We start from the raw sequence: 20,923 nt of genomic DNA, 5'->3' as shown, positions 1-20,923 counted from the left end.
CCATCAGATGTTTCCCTCTCATACTAATTTTAATCTATAAAGCCTTTTGCTTTGGTACATTCCAATTTTTTTATTTCAATATTACTATATGGATTCTGATAAACTGATAAATAGCTCTTGGTATCACCATTCCCTAAACAATTAACAAAATGAACATATTTATTAACAGATCTTCTAAATAATTCATTAACACCTTTTACTTCCATTCCTTAGCTGAGGTCTTCGTAATTTTTCAAACAGGATGAATTAATTACAGACACTAATCTTTATTAACACAATTACAGTATTTTGTCATTACATGAACATCCAAAACTTTCTCGGAGTCAATAATTGTTCAAGAAACTATTCCATTCATCAACTTACAACCACGGTTTTGTCAGGTACCATCAAAAGTTACTGATAGATCTCAAAGGTGTTTTGTTTTCTTTTAACCGCTGGGACCACCATTGAGTATTGCTTCACAGGATGAGATGAATGACAATTAGCATGTGAAAATACCATGCCTAACCGGGATTTGAACCTGGGACCTTCCAGATGAAAGTCTGAGACGCTACCATTCATGCAGGTAGCCTCAACTGAATTTCATTTTCTAAAACAGGTTCTTCCCACAGCTTCCGTCATATAATCCTATGAAACTTTCTCAAAGGCCTTACTTAGAATTTCCTATCCTATTACAAGATTAGAATTTACAAGAACGTAATTCTTAAATTTAGATGGTAGTTGCAGAGGATTCAAAATTCCACAGGATTTGACCAGCTCTTTCTCTTCTTACACACTTTCGCTCATACACTAACCTAATATTAATCGCTAAAAATTTATCACTTAAATTTGTAATTTTCAAACAGTTGTAAAATTAAAAAAAAAAATTGCAATGGGGGAAAGAACTTTCAAGCTGAGTTACTACATCAACATACATATTTGTAGATCTTATTTTCAACCCATTAGCTTTATAGTTTTTATGTATTGAATTATTTACAAGAATACTAGACAGTTTACATACATCTCAGAGTTCATAAACATCATTATATTCCAACGAACATTTATCGTAGTCCCTTTTTTAATTTTTTAGAACTAGATGTCTATTACACAGATTTATCCTTATTTGCAACATCGATGGTGATTCATCAATATTTTTTACAGTTTTTTGCAGACTGATTTCTTTACGACTTTTAGTTTGTCTACTACTGAAACGAGGCATGTTTGGAAGCAATAATTATAAAAAAAGTATCACAAAAGCACACTCACTTAAATATTTTAGTTCGTAGCATATTAGACTAGAAATACACTCTATAAAGATCACATGTTATTTGTTTACATTTGATGGTAATACCAACATAACTATTGTAAATTATCATATATTTTTTTAAAAGTTAGAAAAATTGGTTAACTCGTTCAAAGATTATTTGATTTTGTAAAAATTAATTACAAAATATCTCATGCGTGTTTTACATCAACAGAACCAGCAAACATTGAACAATTGCATGATGGAAAAAATTTTTTTTTTGCGTCTTCTTAATAGTGATAAAATATATTAAGATAAAGAATAATAAAGAGGTAGAAAAATATAGTGTAAAAAAAGAAGATGCATTAAGGGTAGAATAAGAATGTAAGCAGAATAGCTTTTCAAATTAAATATACTAATTTTTTTTACTTTACAATGTACTTTTTATAAACACACGTTACTTTTTTAAATTGAAAATATTTGGTTTTCTACACCAAGCAAAATTAATTAATATATATTTATTAATTCAATATTGTAGGTTGCAGGCAATCTTTCTTTTTCTGTTTAGCCTCTGGAACCACTGTAAGGTATACTTCAGAGGATGATATGTATGTAAATGAAGTGTAGTCTTGTACAGCCTCAGATACACCATTCCCTCCAAGGGACGGAGCTAAGTACCTTGGGGTATGGCTCCATAAGTCTTGAAGATAGGCCAAGCGGATGTCCTCGGTACTGGTTAGGCTTACGGCCACGTCGGGGTCCCCAGAACCTCCAGGCATTGATTGATACCTTTGACAGTGGTGTTGGCCATGTTATAATCAGTGCCAGTATGGGTGGAGGATTTTAGCATCTAAAGAAACAACCAGAGGTTAAATAGAGTGTACAGGAAGTTGGTGGCACAACTGTACAGAACAGTCTTCCATGATGTGGCACTGGTGGTGACAGGATTGCCGCCGTTGGATCTCATGGCCAGTGAGAGGTTAGACAGGGCCACAAGAGGAAGGGAAGAGATGAGGACAGGAATGTTTAGGGAATGGCATAGAGCAAAAGAGGGCAGCTGGAATTATATATTGATACCTGATGTTACAGCGTGGGTTAACAGAACACATGGGGAGGTGGACTTCTGGATGGCTCAGTGGCAGACAGGTCACGGGTCATTTGGGGTCTACCTCCGTAAAATTGGAATAAGACAGACGGATAGCTGCCAATACTGTGGTGTGATGGATTCCATAAGGCAAACATTTTTTGACTGCCCTAGGTGGCTGGAGAAGAAACCTCAGGAAGATTTGGACTCACCGTTAGGTGTCATGCACATGACACCTTCTGAGGACTGGAACATGTGTTCAATGGTTCGAAGGAGTACTTTGGCAAAACTTAGTTGAAGAACATGTGAAGATGTCAGGTGAGGGCGGTGATGGAGCACCAGCTCTTGCATTGTCTTGCATCGATGGCTCCCGGTGGACACGGCCTTGCCAACTGGGGTCGGCATCACTTGCAGGAGAAGTGTGTAGTATATATATATTTTGTAAATAGAGTGTGAATGAGAGGTGTAAATATTTGTATGAATGTGTGGTGTGCCCGTGACGCATATGGTGCTGAAGTTATGCCATCGGCAATTCCAGCATCACATTGCGTGAGGGAGTGTTTTTTTTTTAGTGGTTCCCACTGCAGTAGATGGTGAACCCCACACACCTGGTAGGGGCTATTGGGCACTTGGTTGAGGCAAATTTTCTCACTTCCTTACCATACCCAAGGTTGTAGGCAATCTGAATCGCATGTGCAAGTCTCATGACACTAATATTTTCTGCAGAGAATTATATACATTCTAATGTAAATGGGAAAATATTAACAATGATTATATAACAGATTTTCTACTAATAATGATGTAATAACTTACATAGAAATGCTGCAAATTTAAATAACCAATCATAAAATGGCATTTTTTTCAATCACGCATCCTATTAATAATAATTTGTTACTGTTCAGATAATAAAAAATCCATTATTAATTTAATACGAGGATTTGACATTGTAATTTTGGCCTTAAAAATTCCATACTTTTGTTTAAAAATAAATAAAATAAAATATTTTAATAAATTTTTATACACATTTTCATATTCACAACTACTGTAAAAGAATGGTTGTACTACGAGGTAGGCATACTTCCCTTCTATGGATCTAAAATGTCTGTGTGGATCCTCTCCTATGTTCAAAGCATAGCCTCTATGTTTGGTTGTTCATCTGCAACAGCATATCAGCATGATGATTTCAAATGCTGCCTGACAAGGTCGTGACTAAACTCTTAAATGTGGCCGGATGAAAAAATTTAACTTTCAAGTCTTTCCTCAGATGTGTTGCATTGTCAATCTTGGAATGCTTAACTTTGCAGAACATTTGTGCATTGATTTCATCAATGATCATTGAATTGTTGCCTCTGCAGCAGCACGTCTCAGCTATGCTCAGAACAATGGACAAGGAGCAGAAAGATTGAGAGTAGGATGCAGGAACTAAAATTAAGCTTAAAAAGGGAAAAAACAAAGAGCAGGAAGAAGAATGAAAATAAATAACGAGATTATTCAACAAACTTAAAAACATGAAGAAATCAATGAGAATTCAGAATGTTATAAGTATCGTATAAGAAAAATAACCGAAATAAGATATACTATACACTTGATAAAAACAGTAGAAAACTCACAAAGGTATAAGCACAAAATGATTTAGATAGGTGCAACAGAGAAAGAGAATTAGGATTGGTTTATGGATTGTGATGAGGGTGGAGAATAGTGAAAGGCTTGAGAAAACTTTCCAGAGGGAATTAGAAAATAATGATTAATCATTTAGATAATATATGGTAAAAAAATGAACATTTTTATTTTCTTAATTTTCATAATACAAAACTATTATTATAATAAAAATGTATAGTATTTAAATTTATATTCAGACTATAATCCAGTAAATTCATACAAATGCTACACAAATTTTTAAAAAATACAAATATTAAAATTTTATTTTCTGTGCGTAGATTTATTCTTATGTTTCTTTTTATGTCTGCATAATTCACATGAACATTTTTAGCATCTTTAAATATTATTATTATTCTCATTACTATGTATAAAAAAATAAATTATTTTCATTACAAAAATTTTCAACATAAAAAGAAAAAAAGATTGGACTTATAATTAACACACAAAATCAGAAATACAAGTAAAAAAAAAGTGGGTAAAAAAAACATGTGATGTACATACATTTCAAATTATGTTAAATTGTCATATTTTATAAAATATTAACATAATTTACAAACAGCCATGTGAGTTGTTGCATGCTCACAATGTATACAATTAATGCAAACATAAATCTTTACTTTTATATACAATAACCCATTCAGTAATTTTGATTTGTAGAATTAGGTAAACTAGATTCAGCGTGTTTGAATGTTTATCTTATTCACACATATTTTAAACAAGTAACTCAGCGACAGCATGCTTTTAATATCTGCACATATTGTTTTTTGGAACAACATACCACGTCTTGTAGTGGCAATCACAATTATATTTCTTTGTTGATAGTAATATCAAGTAAGTTTATTTAAATTTTTTTTCATTAAAGTAAATATACTAGCAGCTTGTTTATTTAAATTTCAAGTAAAATGGAACTTACCTGTTGGTTTTACAAATAAATAAGACTATTTTATTAACAACATTAAAACTTGCTCAGAATTTTTTAATATTTTTAATAAGAAAGTGTACAATCTGAAAATTTATAGCATCGACATTTCTTAAACAATAAAATATTTATTATTCGATCGCCTTACCCATAAAAAAAATAATTTAACTTTAATTTTATTTTTGAATGATGTATCATAGCCTGTTTGGTGGGTAGGTGAACCCTTGTGGAGGCGTACACATTCCTAGGCAAGATTGGCCTTGACAGCAAACTGTTAATTAGTATGACAAGCTAAACTTAACAGAGATGCCAAACTTCATTTTTTTAATAAACAACCTATTTTATTGCCTGTTTGGAAAGTTGCATCTTATGTTCTGTTCTCATATTTGTTAATAAACCAAAATAGTATTTTTTAATAGAAAAATAGCACTTTTTTCAGTATTTTGATTAAAGCCATAAACTGTATTTTTTAGTACATAAATAATATTTATGGTGCATTTGTTTTTTTTGTGTTTTGTAATGAGCTCTGAAAGTAGAAAAAAATGACAGAGAACTCATCCCATTCAGTCAAGTTCTTTATTTGGTAAACGTGTTATGTAACAATCACAAGCAAGAAAAATGGTTATTTCAGTAAGGCAATTTTTTGAGGATCAAGTGAAAAGCATGACTGAAAACAACACTCCACTAGTCCTTTTTACCAGAGTAAGAGACTGAACTGCAAACACACTTGATAGCAATGGAGAAGGTAAACAATTCTGTCACTTCAACTCCAGGAAAATGCAGATCACAGAAACCTTTTCTTCTTTCTTTTACTGTTTATTTAGCCTCTGGGAATTACCGTTCAGGTATTACTTCAGAGGATGATATATATAAATGGTGTAGTCTTGTACAGTCTCAGTTCGACCATTCCTGAAATGTGTGGTTAATTGAAACCCAATCACCAAACAACACCAGTATCCACAATTCAAATCCATATAAAAGCAACTGCCTTTACTAGGACACGAATGCTGGAACTCTCGACTTCCAAGTCAGCTGATTTGGGCACGTTTACCACTAAACCAACCCGACTGGTTTGATCACGGGAATCTGCAGTAACAAATATGGGTAACCTTTCAACAAGATGCAATTCGTCACCATATTATGTGAGAAAAGAGTGCCCAACACACTACACAAATTACTGGTGACACTAAAACAATGCGATTTATTTTATGGCAGTTATTTAATTTATAGTTATACAAAAGCTTGAGTTTGAGTACAAAATTAATAAACAGGTTTAAATTATTGTTAGAACAAACAGATATAATTACCCTAAGAACAGAATTTTTGACAGACTAGTAAAATAAATTTGGTAGAAATGGTCTGGAATGACAAAATGGGAGAATCCTGGAGACCAGACATCGAGTAAGGGATGGACAGACAATATTATTGAAGGAAGGCACCGGCTGGAAAAGGAGGAGGACTGATTCTTTGCCATGCTGGGACATCAGCGGGTTTCGTAAACGAAGCTCTTCTTCTCTTTACGTCAAGAAAGAACAGGAGTAAAGAAATGGATCATGCCAGATTCAAGAGATGTTTTGAGGAACAGCTCCATCCTAATATTTGCTCAAACAGCATTATCATTACAGGTAATGCTCTGTACAACTGGATATGGCACTAACTAATGCAAATCGTAAGACAAGTTGTAGACTGGCTGCTACGGCATGGGGTTGAAGTTGATCAGACACTGACCAAGGGGGCGTTGTTAAAAATTGCTGCCGAGAATAAATCGCATACACACAGTTATGTAATCTACGAATTTGCCAGAATCAGCAGGCATGAAATACCTTGGCTCCCACCATACCACTGCCATTTCAACCCCATAGAATTGGTGTGGTTATAAGTTAAAAGATGTGTTACAGTGAATAACAAAAGTTTTACAATTTTGGAAGTGAAGATATTGACAAAAGAAGAAATAAATTTAATAACAGATAAGTGGAAGAGCTGTATGCAGAATGTGGAAAAATAAATAAAACATGCAATAGAAAGAGAAGCAATTTTAGATAATGAAGTTTCATTATCAATTTCTTCCTTTTAATAATCTTAAAAAGGTCCATACTTATTTTCATACGGTTTTTGTTTGTGTTTTTATGATATAAAATTGTAATAATAAATAAATTAAAAATTAAAAAAACAGTCATGAATATATAAAAAATTAATAAAAAAAAAGCCTTTCATATTCAGTATTGACAATGAATTTTTTTCTGGTTTACAGTAATTTAAGATTCTTTAATTATTTTTATAAGGTTATTTGTTGTTTTTATTGTACAAAATTGTACTAAACAAATAAAAATTAAAAAAACGAATATATAAAAAATAAATAAATTATTGTATTTTTTTAAATAAATAAAATATTGGAACAATTATTGTAAATGAAAAGAAGCAAATGAATGTAGGCAAATATTTTGCTACAATATTTTAATTTTGGTAGCATATATGTAAGAAATATTTACTGTAACATGTGTTTCATTTAATGATTAATATTTTTTACAAACTAATAATTAATGCATACTAAGATTATAAGGGCCTACTTTAAAATTTGGGAATTTTTCCGGGCCACATATTGATGTAGGACAATGTACTAAAATTCGAGATGGATGATCAGCCTACAACAATATCAACTATTTTATTTGAATGGTTCTGATTTCCTGACGTAGTGTGTGTATATGAACATGGGCAACGTTAGACATGACAACATAGCCTACTGAGTTCTTCCCACACTCAAGACGCTTCTTTCAAAAACATTACTATAGGCCTAACATTTTCAGGAAGATTTGAAAGCATTTTCAGGCGCTTACAACCAAAAGGATGCAAGTGTCAAAAATAAAATTAATGGAGTTATGCATGTAATCATTAGGGGATAAATCATTCTACTTGGTGGCAAAGTGATTTCCTTTATAGGTGTTGCTATACAATGGCGTTTCAAAAACTACTTTAGCAACTCTACCGTTTGGTTTAGTGGAAGAGGGATGAAAGATGCTTACATTCCTATTCCTCCAAGCAGTTTGGCAAATCAGTTTGATACATTACAATAAAGAATTTTGTTTATGTCCTATTTCAGTATGATTTTTCAATAGTTTTAGATGAAATTAAATAAATACGGATTTATTAATGGAAGATAAAGACATCACTGAACATTTATTAGCAGAAAGTTCAGGTAAGAATACATTCCATAATTAATTACAACACTTTATTTGTATACAACTAAGACCTAACCTAAAAAAGCTAATTGCTGATTTTACAAGCCTAACTAATCTTTAATTAGTTAATTTTTTAACTAATTTAATATCACCTAATTTAATTTTAAATCAAACGATATTAGTAAAAGTAAAAATATCCCTATAAAACCAAGGCTACTTTGTATCTTATTTCATTTTATTAATAACAGGGCTATTTTTAAATAGCGTTTTCTGGGTAATTAGTTTCACCCCTGATTTTAATACAGGTTGTTTTGTTTCAGATCCTCTTGACAGGGATGAGGACAAGAATTATGATCCGTAAGATAATTCTTCAGACTCATAGTCTGAAATTCATATGAGCGGTCGAAGTTACAAAGGAAGAAAGTGCTTCAGAAATGAAAATTGGAAAGAAAAAGGCAAAAATACAATGGGACTCTGGTAAAGAGTATGTTGGTTATAAAGGTAAGCAATTCAATGTAAAATTAGTACAGCTGCATAATCATACTTGCAGATATGAAAGCAAAACTATTTCAGGAATATGATCATATACAATTACGACACAAAAATGATTTTTGATGAATTTTGGTGTTTAGAGTCCTGGGAATTACAATGTTCGTTCATAAACGGATCCATGGAATTATCTGCACCAAAAAACGTTAAAAAATCCCCAAAATCATAAACAAAAGTGTTTTCTCTCAATCTCTTAGATAAAAGAGTAAGTAAATTATTTTTTATTAAAACACTTGATATTTCTCAAAAAAGATATGACTATGTTCTAAAGTGGAAAAATATTAAAGGAACAGGTTTTCACCAAGAGAACAAAGAGATAAACACACCCCAAACAACAAAATTCCTGAAGAAACAAACATATTAAGAATCAAATTGAATCAATAACTATAAGAAGCCATTTTGCTAGGGTAAAAAATCAAAACACAAAGAAACTGGAAAGTAATTTAGACATCTGGAAAATGTAAAGATTATATCTTGACCGATGAAAGGGGAAGGGAATACAACCGGTTAAGGAATCTTTTTAGCAGCACATCTTTGTTACACAATACAATCTCAGCTTCATGGACTGATACATGTAGTAGATGTGATATTCTTCAAATGAGAATAAAGTTTGGTACAAGCGGAGAAACTAAGGAAAAAAGTATGATCGAGTAGGAACACCACTTAATATCTGCTGAAGAAGTGAGATCTGCTAAGAGTGAAGCAATAAAAGTTAAAAAAATCCTGCTGTCAAGGCAATTTGTTTTGATCTCCAGAAAACATTGCCTTGTCATGTATTAAGTTGCAGCCAAGTGTATTATGCAAAGCAGTTATGGACATATAATTTAGCAATAAATGATCTCGGAAGCAATCATGCTACTATGTTGATACGGCATGAAGGTGAAGCTCAAGAGGGTCACAGGAAATAGGGTCATGTTTGCTAAACTGTCACACAGCTTCCTCCTACAGTAAACCATTTAATTGCTTTTAGTGATAACTGTGGAGGACAAAATAAGAATCACTATATCATCAGATTTTGGATGTATATTGTAAAATATATCCACATAGAGACTGTAGACCATAAGTATTTAATAGCAGAGCATTCTTATATGGAATCTGATGAAGACTTTGGCATTACAGAGAAAAGTAAGAAAACACTGCAATATGTCTTTGTGCCTGATGATTCGATAAAAGCATTAGCATCTGCACATAGGAAATTTCAAGTACTTAAAATGACTGCAGATGGTTTTTTCTATAGAACAAATGCATGAGAGTCTAAAAGATGCCATGACTGGTATCAGTAAATTTCAATCGCTTCGCTTTAATAAGACCGATCCATTTACTTTGTACTACAAGTGTTCTTTGGATGACACAAAGGAATCCCAATCATATTATATGAGAAAACCTAAGTTTGGGGGTCTCCAAACACCTCATTTATCCTAAAACCTCTCTCTGAGTCACCTCCAAAAATTGTCACAGCAAAGTTCAACGATCTGAAGTCGCTGCTAGAATTTTTACCACCAATTCACCAGGTTTTATATGAAACTAAAGCACAGAAAAGAAGATAAAGTCTGTCAAGTCGCCCACCTCAACTATATGAGGATTACGATAATGAAAATCCTTCACTTAGAGACTGACCAAACATGGGAATCAGAATAAGGTTTTTGACAGTATTTTACTGCCTTTTTTCATTACTTGACATGTCATCAATCAATTTCTTGATGTCAGTCGATTGAAATTTTTTTTAATTAATTTTAAAAGTCCGAGTTAAATACATTTTGTAATTTATAATACAATGTATGAAAAAAACAAAATTCATTACAGGAGAAACGGTGTAAATGACCGAGTTAGGAGCAAAAGGGGGTGTTAAGTGATTGGCATACACTTCCTAAAAAAACTGTCCCTAAAAAAATTGGTACCAGTCAAATTAAATTAAGTTTACATGGAAATTTTTAAATTGAATTGAACTTTAGAGTAAGATTTCTCAAAAATTGGTTTTTAGATACTTACACCCTTTTGGTTTTGATTGTCTCAAATAAAAAGTAATATTTAAACTTCCTGTTCATAATTTCAATAAATAGAAAGATAAAATATTTTAATTGTGAAATCTGACAAGAAAATATTACTTGTGTGAATTGCAATAAATATAATAAAAAGATGAAATTACCAAAAACAACATTAAAACTAAAAAAAAACTTAATAAAAATAATTATTAAAATTCAAAATATTTAGTTTGTTGAAATAAGTAGTTTTATGAATTAATACATTTACTGATTTCGGTGGGTGATGTGGGCCATTTCCAGTTGCTATGTCCACAGTTCAATGTTCTTGGATATTTTTCTTTCCTACTACTCTAGTGGGCTAAAGCAATTTATGTATTTTTTTGTTGTTACAATAGTATTCAGAAAAGTTCAGTTATTTTTCCCATCCAGTTCATTTATGGTTTTCACTACAACTTTTTTTGTTTTAAAATTCTTCAATGTTTTGTGAAAAAAACTGATATTTCTTAATCAAATGAATTTTGTTTTCATTACTTAAAAAAAAAGAAGATTATTTAGGACTTAAAGTGATGCAGAATATTATTTATTTTTTAGCGTTAGCAAGTATTTCCATACAAATTTTTTTAGGTCAAGGAATACATGTTTTTGTTTGAGTGGGGCGGATTGATTAAGTTCTTAGCTTTATTTCATCCAGAGTGATCAAACTTTCTAACCTAAATTATATTATTTTTTGACAACAAAGGTATCATTTCATACAATTCCTTATAGACTGAACATTTAATAAATTAGTAATAAAAAATTGTATATGTATTCAGTCAAATGCAAATATGATTTACTGAAAAATTCTCACGTAATTCATTAGTACTGAATTCGGCCACCAGCACTGTCACCAGTGTTGTTAAAAATGGATAAATTTACTGGTGCGGAACAGGCTCACTGGTTGTTTTGGTTTCACTGCAGTTCACCTAGTAGGTATACAATTTTTACTCTTGGCACCAAACCTTCGTTGAAATAGGTTGTTCTGTTAAACATACAAAATCACCAAGACGCCCACATGTCCCAGAAGCTGCTGTGGAACAACTCAGGAAAGCTTTGCATGTAGTCAGAAATTCATTTGTGTTTACATTATGCTCTTGTTGAGCTAAGACTTCGAATTAATGCTACAGTCAACTTGCCAACTTGCTGGCTACAGTCTGGAATAAAGTCAATCAGGTGGGATGTACAACGCATTATAAATGGAAGCCATATCAAACCAAACTGAATGTTGGGTGACAAACTTGATTTGTTTTTGTGACAAACCTCAACCAAATCTCTAAGTTATCTACATAAATTTTTATATGCTTTTAAATTTAAGTCCTTTTTAATCACCTGATATTATGTTCACTCTGTGGAATAACGTTTCACTGTATAATACTTACTATTGGTTAAAGAAACATTTTTATACATAATTACAATATATATATTTATGTAAAATAGTTTAACTAAAAAAAAAGAAAATTTGAAGCAAAAGAACATATAATACGTGACAAGCACAGATCTCAATAAAAAAAACGAGTAATACACTTAAAAAAAATATATTTTTATTTCACCATGTATTATGGGCCTATCTGAACTAGAAAATGTAAAGAAAAACATTTAAAACTGGGAAACAGATGCATTAAAAAAGTGTGCGGCAATAAAAATGTCAAGTTTACTTGAAGAAAACATTAAAGGGTGCAAAAAAATCAGTAATAAAATATGTATGAAGAAAAAATTTTTTCTCTTTAAAGAAAAACAATAGAAAACAACTATCAAAAACTCATATTTCCTAGAAGACCATACATATATATATAGGAGATAGGAGGTATATATATCTCCTCACTATAGAATCTGTTGCAAACAAATTTCCTAATTCCTATTTATTTAAAACAGGATTTAAAGAAAAAAAAAAGTATATATTATCTAAAGAAAAATAACAAGTAAGTATATATTATATTCTAAAGAAAAATGACAAGTACTCTGCAAGAATTCAATACTAATATTTTGTACAAATTATACTAGTAAAATAGTGGAAAGATCTAGCATCACTTAACGTTACATTAAAATCATCTATTCAACTTCAATGTAGGACTCTAAGAAATTCAGATATGTGATTATTACTATCAACAATAATGTGTAACTAGCAATTTAAACAATCAAAAGCTCATGTAATAAAAAAAAATTTCTGTTTTCTCATCGACTAATTGACAAGGTGGCTGCTACTACGTGACAATGTACATAACCAAAGATGTCTTTTAAGGCTCGATGCATCATTGAAAATTATAAGTCGTAACCAATAAACAGAAAAGTATTTTATACAATTTTTTTCTTGGGACTAATATGAAAAAATATTTACTATTTTTGAAAAACCAAAACTGTGATTGTTCTGGATATACTGTACATGATTTTTCAGACAAATAGATTGATAAAGGATTCATTTATATATTTTCTATGAAAGACACTCAAGATTTTCCAAACTGTATGATTTTGTTTACTTAGTGATAAAATATTTAAATCACATGAATCTTTATATTAGTTACAATTAAACATAAATTTATTTCTGCACTTCTTGATCGTTCATTTTAATAGTACTTTTTATTAAAAGATACCAAGTAGAAAGTAATCTTGAAGGCATGTTTTAAGAGATTTTTCTTTTACAGTCTTTAAAATCAATTTAATAACAATATGATGAGTGTCAACTAGTGTTTGTTAACAGTAGCTGCCTTTACTTTACATAACAGTATTTTGTAAATTAAAATATTTATTTAAAACAGAGAAGTTTAATAAAACCACTTATTTCTAATAAAAGTATGCAACATTTATAAAAATCGTTATATATAATACATTTATACAAGTAAAAATATTTTGTTCATTAAAGCAAATGAGAATACATTTTTTTAAAAAATAAATCAATAAATATTTCCATTAAAATAAAAATTTTCCTTGCGGTTTAAGTGCTAACTGTTTATGTATAAAAGAACAGCCTATATTAATTTAACAAACTGTCAATTAAAGACAATAATGGACTGATTAGGTTATTGAGGAACCAAAGTTGAGTTAGAGTCTTGAACAACAATGCTGAAATATTTCTGCTATTGCGGCAAGTTTGACTCAAGAGTAGCTGGAGGAGAAGGTGCTGCACCAGCTCCACCGACTGCTGCTTCTTCTTCTTGATCTGCTACTCTCGCACCTTCTGGTGGTGGTGGTCGAACAGGTATTAAATTTCCACCAGCATCTAACTCTAAGACTGGATCTGCAGTTGCCTCAGCCAAATTAGTTACAGATTTACTTGATTTAACACACTACAACAGAGAGAGAAAAGTGTTATCAGTAGCAAATGGACAGCTGATAAAAAGTGGCTGTAATATAGCTATTAGTTTCAGATTTGACATTACAACTGAAATAAAAATTTCAGAATAAGTCTCAAAGCAGAGCAATTAGACACATTTTTACCAAATTAATGAACTACAGTCAGGCTAATAGACCAAGGAACATGGATATGAGGTATTATAATTTTGAGGAAAGTGGACATTTTAAGAAATCTATTTATTACCTTCATTCCATTAACTGTTCCAAAAATTATTTTTGATCGTAATACACAGCTCCTTTTTCTTTCAAGGCAAAGGCAGAACTGTCTGTTGCAGTCTCAAAAAATATATCCTATCCACAATTTTCAATCACCAATGTGTTCTTGGTCTCCCAACATCTTTCTGTCCAGCTGGTTTACATTCCGATGTCTTCCTTGGTAGTCTTCCAATCAGCATTCTTTTTAGATGCGCCAACCATATCTCCTTATTATTTTGGTATCCCGATTTCTAATTTAAAAATATCTAATTCCTTCTGGATATCTATATTAAAGATTTTATATTATCTTGAACAGCCCTTCACTGATTTCAGAGAATGCATCTCGGACATTTGAATATTGTTTAAATGCCTTCAACTATGAACTTATGTCTCTGAACTGTACAATAAAATAGGTACAGCCATAATTCTGAATTCAATCGGGTTTCTTTCCTTGTTTTCTTAAGTCAAACTGTCCCAAAATTGACGGAAACTTAGAAATTTCTGATCAATATCTTGATCAACCTCATACGTTATGTCACACCTAAGATAACTGAAATGAGAGACCTTTTCTGATCTTCTAAAGATGACTGGATATTGATATGATCTGGATATTTTCTCCAGAGCCACAGTTTGTTTCTGTATTGAAAGTTTCATATTTTATTAAGCACAAACCTGATGTAATTTAAACACAGGCCTCTGAGTTTGTACTCATTCTGCTGAATTATAATTTGATCATCAGCAAACAGCATTGTATTTAAAAGTACACCACCAATTTGCCAAGTAATAAATTAGTTCTAAGCTTATACCATTTAATCCTACTGCTTTAGGTTTTTTATGAATATGGTAGCTTTGTGCAACTGAAATGTTATTTCATCCACACTGTTTACGTATCGTCCTTTTCTGATTATTCCTGTAACCTCTGATCATAACACAGATTTTTATTACGTTCTATCCATTGATTTTTTTAAATTATATTGAAACGGATTTTTACCTGTTTTCCTGATTGAAATGTTTCACAGAATATACAGTTTTAGAACATAAATTTATAAAATTCATCTTTTATAAACATAAACAGATGGACAGGGTGAAATTAATAAAAAACCGTTTCATTTAATATAAATTATTACGCTTTACTGATGTATTTATGTAGTCACACCCCAATGATAAAAATATTAATAACTTCTTTTACATACCATTCTTTTATCCATTTCTTATCATTTTATTTAATTTATTTTTAATAAAATTTAACATCTTACTATTAAACGCACTACATAATTGACAAAAAATAATATATATATAAAATTTTTAAACATTCTTTTAATTAATAGTGTATCAAAATAGTATTATCAATTTTAAATATTATTTCCACGATACAGTTGAACACAAGTAAGAACTAAAAAGTACTAGAATGCTTTCAAAGTTTCACATTCTTCAACAGTTTTATTAATTACCACACATAAAACAAAATAAAAATTTGTACTATTAATTTTCTAGACATAAAAATTGAAATTAAAAAAAAAAAAAAAATTGTTATATAAACAGGAAACTGGTAAATAGTAAACACACTAATCACAGCATTCCAAATCATCCTTGGTAACACAAAACTTTAACATTTATTCAATAAAACTTACCAGACATTATCAACATTAAAAAAAAAACTAAAAAATAATAAGATAATATATTTAAAATAATGAAAATCTAAATGAATATTGTTTATTGAAAAACTATTTAGGGAAATTATAAGGTACCACTTTCAAGGCATTAAATAACAGGTATAGAAACTTGAAATCATAATAATAATCAACTTGAATATTTAGAAGATACTGAATTTACTAATACAAAAACTTATGAATGAACAGATAAATTTTAAATACGATGATTTTCTGAATTTGTACACCTATAGCTGTAATAAATATTTAATTCAAAAGGGCATGAGAATTTTTTTATATGTAATGATTGTATTACGGAATGATTTGTATTAATATTATTGTTAATGATAATATTAAGGCATGCAAAATTTTCAATAATTACTATACTAGTATACTATCTTAAGGCAATAATAATGTGAGGTAGTAAAAAGCTTTAAATAGACTGATAAATTTATACTAAGTTTGCTATTTTAGTATGTTCATTGTTATTTTTGTTAATCGATTAATACATTTACAGGAAAAACGAATTAAATATTTAATCAACTTTTAACAATAATGAAAAAAAACAATAAACTCGCAAAATAAATCTTCAATCACTTTTGCAACAAAAAGAACAAATCAAAAAAATTGATTTGATCATCAAAATTGATGTTCATCAGAAAAATTTGTACAAGATTTCAAGGATTTTCAGTAGAAGGGGAAAAAGAAACTAACATATGATCAGAAGAGAGACGGCAAAACTATTGGAAGACTAGGAAATAAAAAACTGATAAAAGAATGCAAAATGTTTCATGTATTTCTCAGTCAGCCAAATTGAAAAAAAACCTGGTAAAGTATTGCATGACTTTCCAGCTATGCCAGTCAAGTCATACAATATCTTATACAAAATCAATTCAAACATTAAGGGTCTGACTTTTATTTTTCTAATAAAATAATTTTATCTCTTTATAAAACAATGTACTAATACAATTAGAAAACCTTTTTTGGTAACCAAATTTTTTAATGTTCTTAAGACATTATAATGTAAAATACAAAATAAAAATAAAAGTAACAGAATATATATTTTTTAGAGATGGGAAAAAATTTTTTTCTGAAAATTTGCCTAAAAATACTCATTCACAGATATAGATATTTGTTACAACTTAACAAATTTGCTTAAGTCAATTTTTTTCTAAATCTAATGTTGCCTTCAATAAAGGCTAAAATAAGAAGAAGGAAATATTCAATAAGGTTTTCTGCATTTTTTGACCAGGGTCTACAATTTAAAAAAGAAATTGTAGACATTACTTTATATAAAGTGTTATAAACTGAAGGAAAAATAAAATAAAAGAACAAAAAACATACATTTATATTTTAAGAGTGAGAGTTGAATTTTTAAGATTTTTTTATTGTTTATATATGTGCCCTGTAGGTAACAAATAATACTTTAATAAAGTTTTCTCTAAAACACCTGTTAAGAAAAGCAAAATTTGTTTTTCATATCCCCCACCTACTTAATAAATTTAAAAAAAATAATAATATGGTAATATTTGACCCAAATTTTTTTTCCAGTTTTGCTCTTTGGACTTTTGAACAGAAACTTGATTTTTTCTATACATGTTAGAATTAAATTTGTAATTGATAATAATTTAATTTTTTGCTGCTAACAGAGAAAAATGCTTACTACAAATGCGCACGCATGTAGTAAATTATTCTACACATTGCAATACTGATACTATTTACTTAGTTTACTACAATTGTAGTAAATTATTTTACACACACATGTGAACTGAGTTAATTTGTATTTCTTATAGAACCACAATTAAAAACCCTAATTCTATAGCGGAAAAAATTGACAACAAAAATATTTATTTTTTTCCCCACAGCAAGTTCTCTGGAATTTTTGTAAGAAAATGAAACAAATATTTTTTTGAAGCTTTAATAAATACAGAATATAGATTAAAAATAGTAATGTGGAAGATATGCAATTATGTTTTATGAGAAAAGAAATAAAAATTTTTCTTCTTTTTTTATTTATCACAAACAACCTAATTTACAGAATTTTTTAGAACTCAAAAACGTTCAAACATTACAATATCAGATGTATATGATTGACCAAATTTCAATTATACAGGCAAAAATTCATCATCTGATCAGTTTGATCTATAAAATACTGTTACAAGAGTAAGACAATTACCTGAAAATCAACATGTCGGCTCTTTGCTTCTTCTTTTTCCCATGACATATGAATAAAGGGCCTTTGAACATATCCATATATAACTTCAGCCCGACCACCAGCTCTTCTTTTAATTTTTTCTTTATGCGTAGGGTAACCTTCAATACCTAATCTTATCTTTTTTAAACCTCTTTCTTTCATAACTTGCTTGGCCACATCTCTATTTTCAATGTATTTAAAAAACCTATACATTGCTGTACTATTCACGGCTAGAAAAAATTAAACACAATAAGAAAATGCAAAACGGTTAGTAACATAAACATTTAGAATAAAATTCTTCTTTATAGGACATAATCAAGTAAATATTATTCCACAGTACAACTTCTTTTGACAAGAAATAACAATAATATTGTTATAACAAAACCTTGCAATAACAGAAAACATTGACAATTTTAATAAGGATAATGAATTAAAAGAGCTCAAAGAATCAATAACGATATTCAAAAGATATTATACAAAGTTTTTGTGTAAGCCAAGTTCTGTGTAAGTTTGTTCATTGGCTTGCAACCAGCACATAGTTAGAACAAGTGGTTCTGATCTTCATCCATTTCCGATGGGGTAAAAGTCAGTTTAGTTGATAAGAAATTTGATGAGGTATCTGAGGAAAAACTGTATGAGCTTAGTTAATTTTTTCTAATAATTTGGTTATTGTTATGAATAAATTAAAAATTTATTACTAGAGTTTTATTTAATGAAACAGATTTCTTATTTCTTCTTTTCACTCATTTACTTTTAAGCAAACATCTTTCTTAATTTTTTTTTTTTTAAATTCAAGGCTTTAAAAAAAAATTGTGTTACCTTTTACTAATAAAGATTGTTTAAATGATTAAAGAAATAACTAAACAAAGTCTAAATTGGTAAATTCAAAGTAATGTGGTATTTGTCAGTACATTAAAAAAAATTAATTTTAAGGAAGCAATTTAGACAATGAAAATCATTCACTTTATCGCATATAAACATTAAAACTGTTAAGCGAATTATGGGTTAGATAGTTCTGCTAAATGTGCTACAAACAGTTTTTATGGAAGCATTCCTATGCTAACGTTAAAGAATGATGAGTGATTCTTGTAGTTAGGGACAGTTACAATATTTGAAATTTATTAGTTTTAAATAGAAATTGCATGAAAAATTCAGTAATTCTAAGTTTTTTATATTTATATTGTAACAGGCCAGGTAATGAAATAAAGAATCTACAAAGAATTTAAAAAAATTCTTTTCTTAGAATGGATTGATCTGTTTGACAATTTATATTTTGTAATATCAACATTTGCACCTCCAAAAGCTCTTGTTTGACCAGAAGAGTTAGCAGATCAGAAAAAGAAGTTATAGGATAATGTAAGGGCGCATAAATTATTACGCTTCAACAAATACTTGGCCTAGTTAGGTACTGGTTTCAATGGACTTCTTAGATCGGAATGGCCAGTTGCTAGTGATAGTCGTTGCCAGTAGTGTTAATGACAGTGGACTGGTTGCCTCACAGACTTGTGGCCAAAGCCAACAAGGCAGTTGAAATTTAGGGTGCCCCTGAAACAGGGCAGCCTACCCTCGCTGTCACTAACCTACCCAGCTTTGGATATGTATTGTACACACCTGTTGCTGCTCGGGACCCACTCACACCTCAAGGGTCTTCTATGCCATCATTGAGGAGCTCTAACCCCCAATCTTGTGAGTGGGCGAACTTAAACACCCTAAGCACAGAGGCTACCTCCCTGGCCCTACACATATCACCATGTTTCATCCCCCATTTCATTTTTTTTAAAATTAGAAATCCATAGAAGTCCCTCATTGCCATTTGCCGGTACAGCACAACTGCAATGCAACAATACTGCCCAACGCATGCACACAGTACACACTGAAATATATACAACCTATAAAATATATACAACCTTTAGTACCTAGTACTAAATATCTTACAACTACACTAGTGCTATGGTGACCATCAACTGCAAAGGAACCACCACCATACAAATGTTTAGCACGTAAGTTTGTAACAGTATCACTACAACACCGCTGCTCCACTCGACATCCAGATGCAGCCTTCACAGCATTGGATATGAATACAACAATAGCATATCAGAATGCCAGTAACTTATTTATAACAAATATACTAAATATACAATAAGAAATACATCAAAACTTTAATCCTAAAAAAATACAAATAATATAATTACAATAAAACCTCCATATACTACATATGCATGGTGACAGATGGTAATTCAAATGACCACGTTACATAACCCTTACAATATACATACAACAATGCATCAAGACCTTAATTCTAACAGAATAAAGTACGGCATTGCAATGGTCAAAATAGTATATTACATACAATACAAGGTAATTCAGATGATTGCATTACACAGTTCTCACAATATATATTCCTTATGGTGCGGCAGTTCCATATTGCTCCAGTACGGAGCAGTTCCATACTGATTGAATAACCAGTACAAAACGTATAACTAAGACAGTATACTTGAGTAAATTAGGAGTGCTGATCAGCAGCCAGAATATTGGCCCCTGTGCTTGTTGAACAACATGGGGAAGGCGGTCAAGTGAATGCTGGTTACCCGAATTTTGGATGAACTCAGATAGGAGGTCAGTATTCACGATAATCAATTTGGGTTTTGGCCGGGTCAATCAACCATATAGGCGGATAGTAGATTGGTGAGCTGGGCGACAATGCTAAGGAGTGGTGCTCATTTTTTTGGATGTACAAAATCCCCTCATTAAGACTAATCAATCTAAGCAAGGTTAGCTCCACCAACTCCTACCTCCATTTGTCTGTGATGTTTCCACCTACCTCTGCATTCTTTGCATTAAAGTCCCCCACCCGCACTACCAGGGCAGGCAGGCCGCTCCTCCCTCGAAACCTCACAGTCCAAGAAGGCC

General features: G+C 30.7%; 1 protein-coding gene across 3 annotated transcripts in view; it reads right to left on the bottom strand.

The window, feature by feature from the left end:
- Window positions 1-4,074: 4,074 nt before the first annotated feature.
- The window catches only part of mri (BTB/POZ domain-containing protein mrityu), a 68,125-nt gene continuing 51,276 nt past the window's right edge, over window positions 4,075-20,923 (bottom strand). For all 3 annotated transcript variants that reach the window (XM_075374058.1, XM_075374059.1, XM_075374060.1), the window contains 2 exons: window positions 17,996-18,243; window positions 4,075-13,908 (listed from right to left, as the gene is read on the bottom strand). In XM_075374058.1, the coding sequence (XP_075230173.1) occupies window positions 13,699-13,908; window positions 17,996-18,243 (458 nt within the window). In that variant the 3' untranslated portion in view covers window positions 4,075-13,698. The remainder of the gene's footprint in view (window positions 13,909-17,995; window positions 18,244-20,923) is intronic.

The sequence above is a fragment of the Lycorma delicatula genome, chromosome 8, assembly GCF_047948215.1.
Source record: "Lycorma delicatula isolate Av1 chromosome 8, ASM4794821v1, whole genome shotgun sequence".
Taxonomy (NCBI): Eukaryota; Metazoa; Arthropoda; class Insecta; order Hemiptera; family Fulgoridae; genus Lycorma; species Lycorma delicatula.
This window is presented reverse-complemented; position numbering and strand designations above follow the sequence as displayed.